A 16,086-nucleotide genomic window follows, 5' to 3' on the forward strand; every position below is an offset into this window, starting at 1 on the left:
TATGCTCATGGTACTCCAGCTCATCTCGGGAAGAACACTGAACCAGGCCCTGATCCACCTTGCAAGGCGACTCCATCCAAGCCTGTGAGCCCAGCTGCAAGTACATCCTCTGGTCCCCCATCTCCACCACTGACTCGAGCACGAGCAGTGGCGGAAGTGGCTCGATCAACGGGTACTTCTCTTCCCTCATCTCCTGCTCTATCTTTTATTAATATATCTAATGTTATGCACCTGTCTGCATCTCATTCGCATAGCATCCCTCATTCTGCATCCGTTTTCTACAGTTCCCCCCCCCCCCCCCCCCCCCCCCCCCCCCATCATCTGGTTGACTCCACCAGCCCCCCCTCCATTCTCCTTGTGAGTCATAGTCCACCCTCCTCATCTCCTCTGGACCCCCCATGCCCCTATAATCTCAGGTCAAGAACACCATCCGGTTTTTCCTTACCCCTCCCAGGCCTGGGACTCACTCCCCCCATTTCCTCGACCAGACCATCTCGAGGTCGCAAATCATACCTATCACATGCTATCCTTCGAGCAGGGGCCGAGGTCCTCTCTGGGAGACAGTCATCTATCGATCGGGTTCTTAGAGCAAAGCCAACCCCTGTTATAGTTTCCCCATGAAATGCCTCTCTTTCAATTGTAGGGGAATGGCTAGCTCCCCCAAAAAGCTAGCCCTTCGCAGACTTTTCTCTGTAGATCCTGTTGACATTATCCTTCTGCAAGAAACCCTAGGGGAAGGCCTGCTCATCTCTAACACTCTACAGTCCATCTGCCCTGGATGGATTTTCACTGCTCTTGATGCCTCAGGTCGTTTGGGAGGTTTGGCTATTGGTTATAACCCTCGCACTATCAAAGCCCTTGCAACTTGGAGAGGGAAACTTGGGGAGGAAGGGATACATGGGATTGGACCTCTACTCTGCTGAATTGGATATGGAGCTCAGGGTTCTGAATGTATATGGGCCTTGTCAGGGAAGAGAGGCCTTCTGGCAACACCTCCTAAACTTATCCCTAACCTCTGTAGGCAATCTCATTTTAGGAGGGGACCTCAACTTCTCCATTGGATACAGTGAGTCGTGGGGATCAGCTGCCCAGGTCGATCCTCTCTCAGAAGTCATGGAATCCCTTCTTGATCAGGCACAGCTCATTGATGTGCCTATGATAAAGCCCTTACCTACCTGGAGGAATAGAAGAGTAGGGGAGGCAACTCTAGCTAGGAGGCTGGAGAGGATGGTCATTAAGAATCAGCTTCTTATGACCCTTTCTCATTATAGGCAATGGGTTGGTTCTGGTGGCATCTCTGACCACTCTCCCATCTACTTGGAAATCACCAGACCGCCCATCAAACCTCGAGCACCATTCAAGTTCAATTTAGTCTGGTTACAAGATTCGAGTTTCATTGAGATGGTAAAGGCTCATTGGGCACACAATCCTCCCTCCCAGCATCTATCTAAGGCAGTTGTTTTCTGCCACAAACTACTCCTCCTAAAGAAGCTCACCATTAAATGGGCCAAAGACAAAAATCTGAAGGACAATCAGACCCTTAGTGCGGTGGAAGCTGACCTTGCTGGTCTCAATGATGAAAATAACAGAGGATTTATCAGTCCTGAAGATAAAGCCCATCTGATTGAATTGGAGAACAAACATGCAAGCATATTAAAGGATCGGGAGGAAACTTGGAGACTGAAGAGTCGGGCCATCTGGCTCAAAGCAGGAGATGATAACTCCAAGTACTTCCAAAATTTTTCCAAAGGAAGGAAAGCTGCCAACACTATCTGGAAATTGCCCACTCCGGAAGGTGGCACTGCTCACACTTTCCACCAGCTCTCACAATTGGGCATTGCACATTTTAAACAACTCTTCAAAGCTCCCCCAGGAAGTAACTTGGCAGAGATCATTCGAGTAGCAGGGCATTTCCCTCGATTTGTAGAACATGAAGCTACAGATGAGCTCATTGCCCCTGTCACTATTGGGGAATTGGAACAAACTCTAAAGTGGTTCCAAAAGGACAAGAGCCCTGGGTCGGATGGGTGGCCCATTGAATTTTATTTGGATTTTTTTGATATCCTTGGGAATGACCTCCTCAGTGTCGTAGAGGAATGCAGACTGACAGGCAGAATGTATGAAGCCATCAACACCACCTTCATAGCCCTCATCCCGAAATCTGATTCCCCGAACTCCTTCAATGATTTTCGGCCTATATCCCTCTGCAACACTCTATACAAAGTTATAGCCAAAATCATTGCCAATCGGCTTCGCCCCATCCTATCTCATCACATCTCCCCTGAACAGTTTGCTTTTCTCCATAAAAGGCAGATCCATGAAGCCATTGGTACTGCTCAAGAAGCCATTCACTCCATCAATCAAAAAGCCCTAAAGTGTACCATCCTCAAAATAGACCTTGCAAAAGCTTTTGACCGTGTATCATGGCTCTTCATTAAAATGATTCTCATACATCTAGGCTTTCCCATTGATTTCATTAATTGGATCATTTGTTGCATCAACTCTGTCACCTATAGCATCCTGGTCAATGGATCAGCTACACCTTTCTTTCATGTTGATCGTGGCCTGAGACAGGGATGTCCTCTGTCTCCCCTGCTATTTCTTTTAGTGATGGAGGGCCTCAGTAGACTCATTGCCTCGGCAAAGAGGGAGGGAAGATTACAAGGCCTCAAATTGACTGATCTTCTCTATCTCACCCACCTGCTTTTTGTGGATGATATACTGATTTTCTTAAATGGAAGTACCAGGGACTTGGACACCTTTTGCGAGATCCTCAACCTATTTGAAATAGCCACTGGTATGTCAGTTAACCATTCCAAGTCCACCATCACTCTGTCAAGTCTTAATCCAATAGAATCCAGATTTGCTTCCTTATTATTTCCTTTTACTCCCCACCACCTCTCAGAGGGCCTTAAATATCCGGGCTTCCAAATCAAGCCAAACTGCTATCGTATTGTTGACTGGATTTGGTTAGTAGTCAAGCTGGAAAAAAGACTAAAAAGTTGGAATCATAGACTACTCTCCAGAGCTGGGAGGCTAGTCCTGATCAAATCAGTTCTAGAGGCCACCCCGGTCTACTGGATGTCACTTGCATCGATCCCTCAGGGAATCCTCAGCCGTTTGCAACAACTCTACAGTCGATAGTTATGGAAGGGGCACAAGGAAGGTAAAATATTTGCTTGGGTGTCTTGGAAATCCATTGCCCTACCCAAGAAATGGGGGGGTTGGGGGATAAAAGAGCTCCCACAGTTTGCAAAAGCTCTTGCAGCTAAAATGAGTTGGACCCTCCTCACTGCTAGCAATCTCTGGACAATTGTTTCATTCCACAAGTACATCTAGCCACTATAGATCTTGGACTGGGTGCGCCAACAAACCTGGACTAGAGGAGGCATCTCAATTGTTTGGAAATCCATTTTACAAACAATGCCTTTTATAAGGGCTGATCTAGCATGGCGCATCAACAATGGTCACTCTGTAAGAATCGGTATCGACCCATGGATTGGGGGTGGCAACTTGTATTATCTACCTTCGGATCTCATCCACTTCTTACACCGCAGAGAGGTCAAGACCTTAGCCCACATTGCCGATCAAGACCCTCGTATTTATCTCAGACAACAATGGAGATCAACACATGATCTCGACATCCCTGAGCAGTGGCAACACACATGGTCTATGTATATAAGGGCTCTTCAGGAGGCACACATCATTCTAAATCAGGAACCTGACACCCTCGTCTGGACTCCAGCTGTACATGGGATATATAGTCCCAAGCTTGGATACCTTCATCTGATGGAAGCCCGGAAACCCTTACATCTACAGAGTTGGTGGCAGAGATTATGGAAATTAAAAGCTGCCCCTCGATCTAGGCTATTCATGTGGTATGTTCTTAATAACAAGACCCCTACGGGAGAGGCCCTCATGCACCGAGCTATATATGGGCCGAGCAGATGTGTATTATGTCAACAAGCATCCGAATCCAATGAACACTTGTTCCTGCTCTATACACAAGTCACACACTTTTGGCAAGATATCACTCAGCAGCTTAAAATCAGAAATTCCTGGCAGGGGCCATCACTTATTCAAGCCTGGCATAGCTGGACAACAGCCCACCCAAAACATAAAGAACAGTGCCTCCCTCTCATAATCTGCTGGACTATTTGGCTTGGAAGGAACCGATGCATTTTCAAAAACCAGCCTGTAAATTGGCAGCTGCTCTCAGTACAGGCTCTGTCTGCATACAATGATGTCCCTGAGGATTTTCCTACTCGATCCCGCATTATTACAGGCCCGGGGAACATAGATAAAACACGGCCATGGGCTTTCTTCGACGGGGCCGCACAGCCTCATGGATGTGGAGGGGGATTCTGCTTATACCTCTCCAAACAACACTGCTACAAAGTCAAACTAGGCCTGGGAGATGGAACCAACAACTATGTTGAGCTCCTAACCCTTAGACATTTGCTGCACTTCACCCTCGCGCATAATTGCATCTCTGTTCAGATCTTCGGAGATTCACAAATTATCATAAATTGGTTCAATGATACAAATCAATGTCATGCCATTTCCCTTCAAAATATACTTTTTGATGTGCATAATCTCAAAACAGGATTTAATCTGATCTCTTGTCAACACATACACAGGGAATACAATGAAGATGCTGACAGGCTTTCCAAGGAGGGCTCGTTACTTCCCAGAGGCTTGTGGATAATCAGTGAATAGGTGGACACAGAAATCTACCAATACCACCATAGACCATACATAGACCGGGAATATCACAGGGTGGATCGGCCATAGAAATATGGTCGGTTTTTTTGTTTATATACAGACTATCTATAGACTATAACTGTATATTTATTTTTGCTTTTTGTTTTAGCTCAACACAGACAGCATTTATTTTTGCAAATTGGCTGGCAGGTCAAGGATTTTTTTGCACTATGCAAAATATGTATATAGCTCTCAACTGAATCAGTTTGATATCGCATATGCCTACAGGCATCTACTACATGTAATTTTTCTCACATAAATGAAAGATTACGATTTTTCTCTTCGGAAAAAAAGAAAAAAGAAAAAAAAAGAGCTTGATAAGTATAAGGGTCACTATCATAGTCAATGTTTGGGATATTGAAACCATGGGGAATATCTGCAATAACTACGGAATAATCCCTTTTAGGTATGGGTTTAGAAATGTCTTCACAGTCACCTTGTATTACATGATCTTGAATAGTTTCAAGCCCATTCCAAATGAAATGAGTAAGAGTTGGATCAAGTTCAACATTCCTAAAACGTTGCTTTCTTAGTCTTTCGATATTAATTTTTTCAATAAAGGTTATGAAACTATCTAGTGCTCCATTTGCATCATTCCTCATCTTTAATAAAATAAACAAATATATATATATATATATATATATATATATATATATATATATAATAAAAATAGTATATAGATGAATAAAAATGAATGTATAAATCAACATAACTTTTTAAATGCAAGATAAAAATATTTTAGTGTTGATGTAGAACTTGAATCTGGATAGTTGCGTACAACATCATCCCAACTATCTTCATTCAACAATTTAACCATTTGTTCTTGTATTTTCATGTAAACTTTGTGGCTGAATAGATAAAGTAAAAAAAATTAATATAATGATATGTATAACAAATACTACCAAGAACAATATGTTATATTTAAAAATATATATATAATTTATAAATAAGTAAAAATTATTCAACAAAATTACTTTTGAAATTTCTCAGACATTTCCTCCAATGATAATTCCCCTGACTTCACACGAGATAATATTGTTTTGACAAGTTTTTCATCCTTCACTCCTTGCAATGCTCTCCAAGGTGTGATAGTCATATCTTTTGGAAGCTGCTTCATTTTAGGACCTGATTTATTGTTGCTACATATCAATGGTTTAGACCTTTTGACCTTCTAGTTTTTAATGTCAATATTCTCCCACATGCTAAAAATCTAATTAATCCATTCCCATATCTCTCCAATTCTAAATGCTAACTGGAAAATGTTATCAATACTTTTGAATATATCAATATTTACTCTGCCACCTTTTGAACTGATTTTCTAGTCAATTTGGTAGCCTATTTCCATACAACATTCCTTTGAGAATTCTATTGTAACATTTATCTTATCACCACCACATTTTTCTTCAAATTCATTATGAATAAATATAACCCTTTAGATGAAAATCATAGAAATCCTATATTCATTATCTGAATTATGATCCCATGCCAATAACTTTGCTTTTGTATTTGATAAAGCAGTATAAATGATACATTTCATTGTTTCAAAACGTGCGTTATTGGGATATTCCTCCATCAATTTCCTTTGAGCTTCTATAGAATGGTTCCCCCTAAGCACATAATAATTGTATTCAAAACATTTTGACTTATCAAATGCTTCTTTGTTGGGAACTTGAACTGGATCAACAAGAAGCACATAATTAACCACATGAGCATATGGATTGTACCTCATCAATGTCTTCAAGTTGTGAACATGCAAGTGGTGTGGCTTTTTGATTTGATATTTAAATTGTCCTTCACTTGGCTTATAGATTTGTCTCACATTAAGCTAAAATGTACGACCACCCTCAATTAAGTTTGTCTTTGTCAAGTTATGTTGAATGGAATTTTGTTTTTTTTAATAATTGCAACCTTTAAATCAGCTCCTAGTGTAATGATTTCTCTGCTTTCTTTTGAATTTTCACTAGGATCTTCACTGTTGGCAATGACTACTTGAGAATGTTCAACTTTCATTTTCTTCCTCCTAACATTCTCATCATTAACTAGAACAGAGACATTCCTGGGCATTGTTACTTTTGGTCTTTTATGGCTCTTCTCCTTTCTAACATCAGTTCTAATGTCATCCTTAGTAATGGAAACATATTTTCCAGCATCAATTTCAACTTCCTCATCTTCAAAAGTAACATGTCTACCTTTGTTAGATTTATCCATTAAAGGCTTTTTTTTTCCTGATCCTTTGAATGTAGTTTTGTAGCATCATGAAATACTACTTTTTGTTTGTTTGTCATATCTTCTTCTGACCCTGAGTAGAAACTACTGACAACATTCATAATATCTTGCTCTATGAAATGAATGCCTCCCAACATAATTGAAAGATTTTCAATTATATTCTGTCAAACAAAATATCATATGTCAATAAAAACTAAGTTATAAAAATACAATAACACAAAACACAAATATAAATAACAATATTTACCATATCTTGTGCAATGTCATTTATGATTTGTTTACACAACTTTGTAGATTCCTCTGTCTTGTCATACAATGACAATGATAACTGATATTTAATCCTGTCATGTGACTTGGCAATTTTGTAAGTACATAAACAACTTTAGTGTTTGGTATCAAACAAATGTCTATGACTTTTCCCAACACCTCATAAATTCCACTATCGTTAGGGATATCAACATATAAATATATATGCATCTGTTCGCCTTCTCTATCTTTCACATACCATACATTTTATGTAAGATTCACTTCTTTTGATTTCTTCCAGTATGAAATCGTCTTCTTATCGTTTGAGGCACTTGATAGATTTGTAGTTATTAGCTTAGTTTTGGTTCGTTCAATAGTGCTTTTTGAGGATCCACCTTTAATTTTAGCAGTCTTTGGTCCAGAAATATTCACATAAATCTTCTTTGATGCCATTTTCCTGCAAAAAATACACATATATATAAATCAATAAATTACAAAAAAAAGCTTAAATAAATAAACAAAACGATAAATGATAAATAATTTTGTAAAACATAACCTTTAAAAATAAAAAAATAAAAAAAATGCAGCCCCTTCCCGCCCTTCCTCGCAGCCTAATAGGTTCGTGGGGTGGAGGCTTGATTCTCGGAATCGTGCCTCCACCCCCACGGGTCTCCAACGGGCCTCCAAACCCATGGGCCCGTTGGGCCGCAGGGGTGGAGCAGGTGATTGTTGCGTGCAGCCACATAGTCCCTCTCGCCCTACCCCCGCGGCCGCACAGGCCCATTGGGCCGTCAGGCTGGGGCGAGAGCGACTGCATGCAACCCCCTCCCCCGGCCCGATTCTCAGAATCAGCGTTCACCCTTGGTGGGCTGGGCCACGGGCGCTGGTGTCGTCAACGAGCACAATCGGGCCCACCACGCCCACTGCGGACTAGTGGCCTTCTACCTGCCATGAGGCTATCGGGTAAACCTGGCTCATCTAAATTTTTAATTTCTAAAAAAAATCTAAATTTCATTAAACCTATTGAATTTTAAAACTTGCACATAGCAAAAGGGAAACTAACCTTTCAAATGTGATAATCTTCCATTGAATATGTTGTCGATAATAATGTAGCTGCTCCACAAATTCGCTCAAAGTCTTTTAACGAACCTCGAAAAGCTTTGATGTGATGTGAAGAATAATGATAATAAAATTTATGATATAATGGAAATAAAGGAATTGTTTTTACTGCACGATTAATGTGGGATTTATTTGTTTTAATAAAAGCTTTAACATATAAATCTTGTTATGGTGATATAGTAAATTTTGATATAGCGAACATTATGGAATTGTTTTACCGCATGGTGAATGTGGTATTAGTTTGTTTTTATAAATACTTTAACATATAAATTTTGTTATGGTGATATAGTAAATTATGATAAAGTGAACATTGTGGAATTGTTTTACCACATGGTGAATGTGGTATTCTTTTTTTTATTATAAAAAACTTAACATATAAATTGTGTTATGGCGATATAACAATTTATTTTTAATGTGTGATAGAAGATATAATAAAAATTAAAAGAAACATTCAATTGTCTAGTAAATGCTATATAGTTTAAGTAAAAAATTAATTTAGTTAAAAGATTTAGTTTACAATTTTAATTTAAAGATTTAGTTTAAATGATTAATTTCATGAGAAAAATTTAGTTAAAATTTTTCAATAAATTGTAGAAGAAAATTACGGAGAAAAATATATGAAACGAATTTTTTAGAGGGAAAAATTTCGGCGAAAATTTTTAGAGGGAAATTTTCATTCTTTAAGCTATATATTATCATTAGGAGAGAGTGCATTTGTATCATTCAACCTCTTCTGTTTGAAATGTATGGATTCTTCTGACAGTGGAGTTTTTTTTTATGAAGCATCAACATCATTGTCGCGTAACAACTCTATTCATATTGATGAATATAACGGAAATTCTTCAATTATAAATAGAGAGTCAAATCTTCCACTTAGTCCTAATCCTAAGGACTATGAGAGCAGCATTGATGAAAGATAGGATGAAGAATTTCAAATAAATAAAGAGTCACGGTTTCCACTTAATCCTAATCTTACGAACTATGAGAGCAGCAGTGATGAAGAGCATGATGAAGATTTTCAAATAAATAAAGAGTCATGGTTTCCACTTAGTCCTAATCCTATGGACTATGAGAGTAACAGTGATGAAGAATTTCAAATGAATAGAGTGTCACGGTGTCCACTTAGTCCCAATCCTATGGATTACGAGAGCAGCAGTGATGAAGAATTTCAGATGAATAGAGTCTCACGGTGTCCACTTAGTCCTAATCCTATGGACTATGAAAGCAACAGTGATGATGAGCATGATGAAGAATAATCAAATGAATAGAGTGCCACGATGTCCACTTAGTCCTAATCCTGTGGACTATGAAAGCAGCAGTGATGACAAGCATGATGAAGAATTTCAAATGAATAGAGTGTCACGGTGTCCACTTAGTCCTAATCCTATGGACTATGAGAGCAGCAGTGATGAAGAGCATGATGAAGAATTTCAAATGAATAGAGTGTCACAGTGTCCACTTAGTCCTAATCCTATGGACTATGAGAGTAGTAGTGATGAAGAGCATGATGAAGAATTTCAAATGAATAGAGTGTCACGGTGTCCACTTAGTCCTAATCCTATGGACTATGAGAGCAACAGTGATGAAGAGCATGATGAAGAATTTCAAATGAATAGAGAGTCACAGTTTCCACTTAGTCCTAATCCCATGGACTATGAGAGCAATAGTGATGAAGGCCAGGATGAAGAATTTCCAATAAATCGAGAGTCACATTTTCCACCTAGTCTTAATCCTAAGGACTACGAGAGCAGTAGTGACGAAGGACAAGACGAAACACTTAGTCCTAATCCTAAGGACTATGAGAGCAGCAATGACAAAGGGCGGGATGAATAATTTTCAGTAAGTAAAGAGTCACATTTTCGACGTAGTCCTAATCCTATGGACTATGAGAGCAGCACTGACAATGCACATGATCAAGAATATCCAATAAACATTGAGTCAAATTTTCTGTTTAGTCTTAATTCTAAAGACTATGAGGGTAGCAATGAAGAAGGGCAAGATGAAAAATATCCTCCAAGTCAGTATTTCAAAAGCACAGATGATCATAGTGAGGATAACATTCCTCATACTGATGATGAAAATGCTTATACAAATGATGATCCAATGATGGAGATGTTGCCAGGAAATATTGTATTGATGAGTTGGAGTAGGCCTTTTCGTATCAATCCAAGATGTTCTAGTTATACAAGGGGTTGAGTATAATATCTAATGAGAAGAAGTTCTATCAGTGCTCTCATTTCAAGTGAATGTATTAAAAAAGATTTCTTGAAATGTATGGATTTCAAGTTTTCGTTAGAGAAAAGGAAAAGATATTTGTTAATGAATAAAAGCATGCAAAATTCATATTTAGTGGGGTGCATGCAATCTACATTGTCAGGTTATGATTATCATATTGGGTCTTTATTTATCTGTAGAAAGGCTTTCAAAATGTTTCATTCAATTGGTAATTTTCATTTGTCAAGAATCCAAGAAAATTTGGAAAAGGATCTCACATTTTATTCAAAAGTACGTCATAAACGATAGTTTGGGCCATTATCAAACTCTGCAATGTCATGGTTGAAAGATTTATTTTTAAAGCATGGAGAGTGTATGCCAAATAGAGAGACAATACATATTCTAGATAATTTCTCAAGACGATAAATCTACAACTTATACAAAGAATATGCAGAAGGTGTTGAAGGACATGGTCGATTTATTACATATCAATATTTTGTGAAGATATGGAAGAAAGAATTCAACAATGTCTGTATTCCTAAGAAGACAAGGATGGGGATTTGTAGTACATGTGCTTCTCTTAAATAAAAAAGGGATAAATGTGAAGGGTCAGAAAGAGGTAAGCATTCATAACTTTAACTTTTAAAATTGTATAGTCATCAACTATGAAAACATATTTCTTAATGACTTTCTTTTATGTTGTGTAGATTTCATTGTCAAAGCACTTCAAGAGCATCGCGAACAACAAACAAGTGAAAGGAAAAGGTTGTACAAACATCGAAAGAAGTGTTATGATAATCCAAATAAATATTTGGGTTTGATAATTGATGGTATGGACCAGAAGAAAACACTTCTACCATATTTTGTTCGCACACCAAAAAATTTATAGGGGGGAAATTTTATTCAGTATCACTTGGTCGATTGTATGGTCTTCAATGGGAAAATGTTGCCAAGGGTATACTTCATAACTCCAAATATTCATAATGATGCAATTTTGACAATAACTATAATTCATAATGTGCTTTCTCATTGGTTTGGTAATCTTCCTGAAGTTTTGTATCTACAATTGGACAACACTTGTCGTGACAACAAAAATCAGATTGTTTTTGGATATCTAAACATGCTTGTTGAATTGAGAATTTTTCAGAAGGTAAAGGTTGGTTTCCTTCTTGATGGGCACGCTCATGCCCATGTTGATCAGATGTTCAGTCATTTTCCACTCACATTGAGGAGGAAGGAAGTTGGGAGCATGCCATCATTAATTGAATGTATTAAGAAATCATACATGCCGGCGCCTATTTTTGATGTGTTGGAAAAAACTGTTGACATGCGAAGATTTATTCTGGGATCACATGGTGAGGAGAAATGCATTGAACAACTTAATGACATTAGCTTCCAACATCAATTTTGTATAATAAAAAAATGTGGGAAAACACTAATATGGCGCAAGAGTATTCAACTACTGCATAATGGGCGTCGTCATCAGGTTTGGTATTTTTGAAGTTCATTCCAGAGCATCCGATATTTGCATCAAATATATTGTTATTACAATCAGTTGTTGAAGTTCATAATCCATGCAAGCAGAATAGAGATATAAATTATACTGATTGCTTAGAAGAAATTAAAAGATGTATTAGATATACATATAAGTACTTTGATATTGATGATTGAGTTTGATGGGAGTCTTTTTTCAATAATCAAAGTGATATCATTTCAAGAACAACAAATGAATATATATCTTTGAAAAATCCATTTATTTGGCCGCAAAATGTGTCAAATGAACATGAGGAAAAAAACATTGTTGAACAACAACAATATCAAGGTATTATTAATTCTTCATAGGTAGAGGAAAGAGAAATATATATTGGTTCCAGAAGGTCTCATGCACAACGTGAAGCCATGGAAGACCTTTACAGGGGTTCAATACAAGATATTAAGGAGGGTTGCATGATCACAGTGCTAGCAGATGGAGATCCCAATGGCTATCTATTTTGGGTTGCTAAGGTTATAAAGGTCATTATAGAAAATGAAGATGTTGTGGGTGTTGAAGTACATTGGTATGCCACAAATACACACACATTCAATGGTGTGTGTAAGCCAGAGATGATGGTTGATAAAAAAAAATTGGCGGAAAGAAAAAAAGAAATGGCACAAATATAAATCGTCACCACACAGACCTCTTAAAATTGGAGGATGTTGACATACTTGTTTATGACTTCAATTTAACAAAGAGAGGAACTCTTCACTTCAAGACGATAGAGATTCTGAAGAGGTTGTTACCAGAAGGAACAATGTTGAGATGGGAGTCTATTGAAACCAGTCGTAAATCTAGAAGAATTTTGAAACCTGAAATGGTTGTCACGCATGTGGACTCAGATGGAGCACTAGTTGATGAAAGAGAAGAATATGGAACATCTTCATATGCATCCAATCATTCATCTGAATATGTGAATTCTAATGGTGTGCAAGAAAATATGAGTGATTTTGAATAATTGTCTAAGACAGTTTATATAACTGATGTTTGCATCGTATCTTGAAATAAAAATTTTGATTTCCATATGGTGTTAAATGAAATTATGAGTCATTTTTATGTTTGTTAGATTATATGTTTTAATTTTGATGATTTTTATTGTTTAGAATATCTACAATGCAATAATAACTTAGATATTCAATCTACAAGTAATGACATTTTGATTAATTTAGTCATGTAATTTGTTCATAATGTCATGGTTTTTTAATTTTATGGTTGAAAATTTTTCAATTTTTTTTGTATCTTTAATGCTATCGTTGAAAACAATTAGAATTTTAGCGATCTTTAATGTCATGTTATTATATGTTTAACAACATGGATGAAAACTGATAGAATTTTAATGTGTTTCAAATCCCATTATTTTATCTTTATCGTCATTACTAAAAAATGTTGAAATTATACCTAGGAAAGAAAAATGTTATTCTTCCAAAAACATTAGTGTGTTTTTTCCTCAAAAACAACTGTTTTTTGCACACAAAAAATCGGTTTTACTGTCATTTTTTAAATATTTTGAAAATTAACCCTTAAAAAAACATCGTTCTAGTATACACACTTTTCGTTTTTAGCACTATTTTTCATGTTTTTTTGGGGTTTTTTTGCTAGAGTTCCTGTTTTGAGTTTATAGTTCCTGTTTCAAAGTTTACATTGTTTCCAACTCAAGTATTAATCTCATATAATTGTCTGTAAATTCATTCCTCGTTATTGAGCTCATGATTGAGCTATAATCCATTGTTGAATTTATTGTATGAATGGTTCATGGTTCACTATGGTTGGAATGGTTAAATTATGATGGATGTATTATTGTTGCCATGATGATTAAATTAATGTCCTTTGCACAGGAAACCCACACACACACACATATATAATCATCTGAGTGAGTTCTCTAGGCACTGAGTAACACCACTGTAGGTGGTATGAGCGTTGGATGCTCGTTATGTGGCTCAGGCTTGGAATTCTTGTCCATAAGAAAGAAATGGTTGTGGGCTCGTAATATTGTTAATGATGTGCCTATATATGTAGATTTTGTCTGTAATTGGACTTAGAGGAGGATTTCCTGTTTTTCGTGAAATGTTGATAAAGGGTCGAGATTGAGCATGAGGGATCGACGACTAAGAAGAAACCTGGAATGACGTAAGTCCAAAGGTTATGCCTCGGAAGCTCATAAGAATTCTCACAGGGGAAAGGTTGGGTTGGAGAGGATTGGGATAGCCTACAACGCTGACAATGTGGAGTAGGTCGGGATGATGTGGAAGCCTTGCATTGGCTGGTAGAAGAGTTGATTCCCAGGTAAAAGGGTGTATTACAACGTTGGGTAGTGGTAAGTGGGACCCACTTATACGGGAATTATCGCAGCGATTGACAGGAATATGTATGTCCCGAAGTCCGTCTTTTGGAGGTAGCAATGCACAGCTTTAAGGGAGAGTTGGGTTGGCTCAACATCAGGTTGCCGTGGCAAGAGCAAGGGTTGTTGGAGTTGACAAATGGATTATGGGAGCATTAACGGAGCAGAGGTGGGAACACACACATATATAATCATCTGAGTGAGTTCTCTAGGCATTGAGTAACATCACTGTAGGTGGTATGAGCATTGGATGCTCGTTATGTGGCTCAGGCTTGGAATTCTTGTCCATAAGAAAGAAATGATTGTGGGCTCGTAATATTGTTAATGATGTGCCTATATATGTAGATTTTGTCTGTAATTGGACTTAAAGGAGGATTTCCTGTTTTTTCGTGAAATGTTGATAAAGGGTCGAGATTGAGCATGAGGGATCGATGACTGAGAAGAAACCTGGAATAACGTAAGTCCAAAGGTTATGCCTCGGAAGCTCACAAGAATTCTGACAGGGGAAAGGTTGGGTTGGTGAGGACTGGGATAGCCTACAAAGCTGACAATGTGGAGTAGGTCGGGATGATATGGAAGCCTTGCATTGGCTGGTAGAAGATTTGATTCCCAGGTAAAAGGGTGTATTACAATGTTGGGTAGTGGTAAGTGGGACCCGCTTAGACGGGAATTATCGCAGCGATTGACAGGAATATGTATGCCCCGAAGTCCGTCTTTTGGAGGTAGCAATGCACAGCTTTAAGGGAGAGTTGGGTTGGCTCAACATCAGGTTGCCATGGCAAGAGCAAGGGTTGTTGGAGTTGACAAATGGATTATGGGAGCATTGACGGAGCAGAGGTGGGAACCCACTGGGACACGTAAGCTCGAAGGTCGAACCCCAACAGTTTAAGGACAAAGCAAGTTAAAAGGGGCATAGGATGATGTAAGCTCGAGATGTGGTAACATACACGTGATCCCAATAGATTGTTTATTGGCGCAAGGATGGTCCCATTGGTAGGTATGCCTGGAAGGGCCTACCCCAGAGGAAATTTGAAAGCGAAAGTGTTGAGGCTCGAGGTAATGGGCCTGGCTAATGGGAGGTTTATCGACAGTTTACGACTTGTCAATATATGTGTGTGTGTGTGGCTAGAGTGCATAGGCGAAGTTTATGTGAATAACAAATATAAGCGGGGATCGTGAAGACCAATGCCATGAACTAGTCAACAATGAATATACCATTGCCAAATGGTGCAAATAGGTTGGCTATGGTAACCACATGGGTGCAACATGGTGAAGTTGATGATGTAGCACTCCCTAATTCGCCAGAAATTCAAATGGTCATATCTCTTGATCTAAAGGTTAGATTGAGGTAAATTTTTATATCGCTGAAATCCTCTTGACTAGACAGATGCAACAGTGATGTTTGTTTGAGGCTATAAGATAATTGAAAAGATCAAAATTTGTAGACCTCATTTCCATAATGGCACCTTGAATCTTGGGTCAGCACAATAACCACATCCTTGAAACTAGTTTTTTGGTGGGGATTAGGAGGGGGTGTGTTACAGGAACAATGTTAAAACATTTTAAGTCAACAAAACAACATAAGGGATTAGTTTTATTATCAGGACACTCCTCAATGATCTTGAGAATAACAAGGTGGTCCGTA

The 16,086-nt window shown here is 38.2% G+C and overlaps 1 protein-coding gene across 1 annotated transcript; it reads left to right on the forward strand.

Annotated features, from left to right (window-relative positions):
* Nucleotides 1–3,423: 3,423 nt before the first annotated feature.
* LOC149224851 (uncharacterized) lies at nt 3,424–4,719 on the forward strand. Its single transcript, XM_089388295.1, has one exon. It carries the CDS (start codon nt 3,424–3,426, stop codon nt 4,717–4,719), a length of 1,296 nt encoding a protein of 431 aa, XP_089244421.1.
* The last annotated feature ends 11,367 nt before the right edge of the window (nt 4,720–16,086 follow it).

Source organism: Pinus tabuliformis, chromosome Q (genome assembly GCF_031772625.1).
Source record: "Pinus tabuliformis cultivar Carrire ecotype Pingquan chromosome Q, CPIR1, whole genome shotgun sequence".
NCBI classification, from domain to species: Eukaryota; Viridiplantae; Streptophyta; class Pinopsida; order Pinales; family Pinaceae; genus Pinus; species Pinus tabuliformis.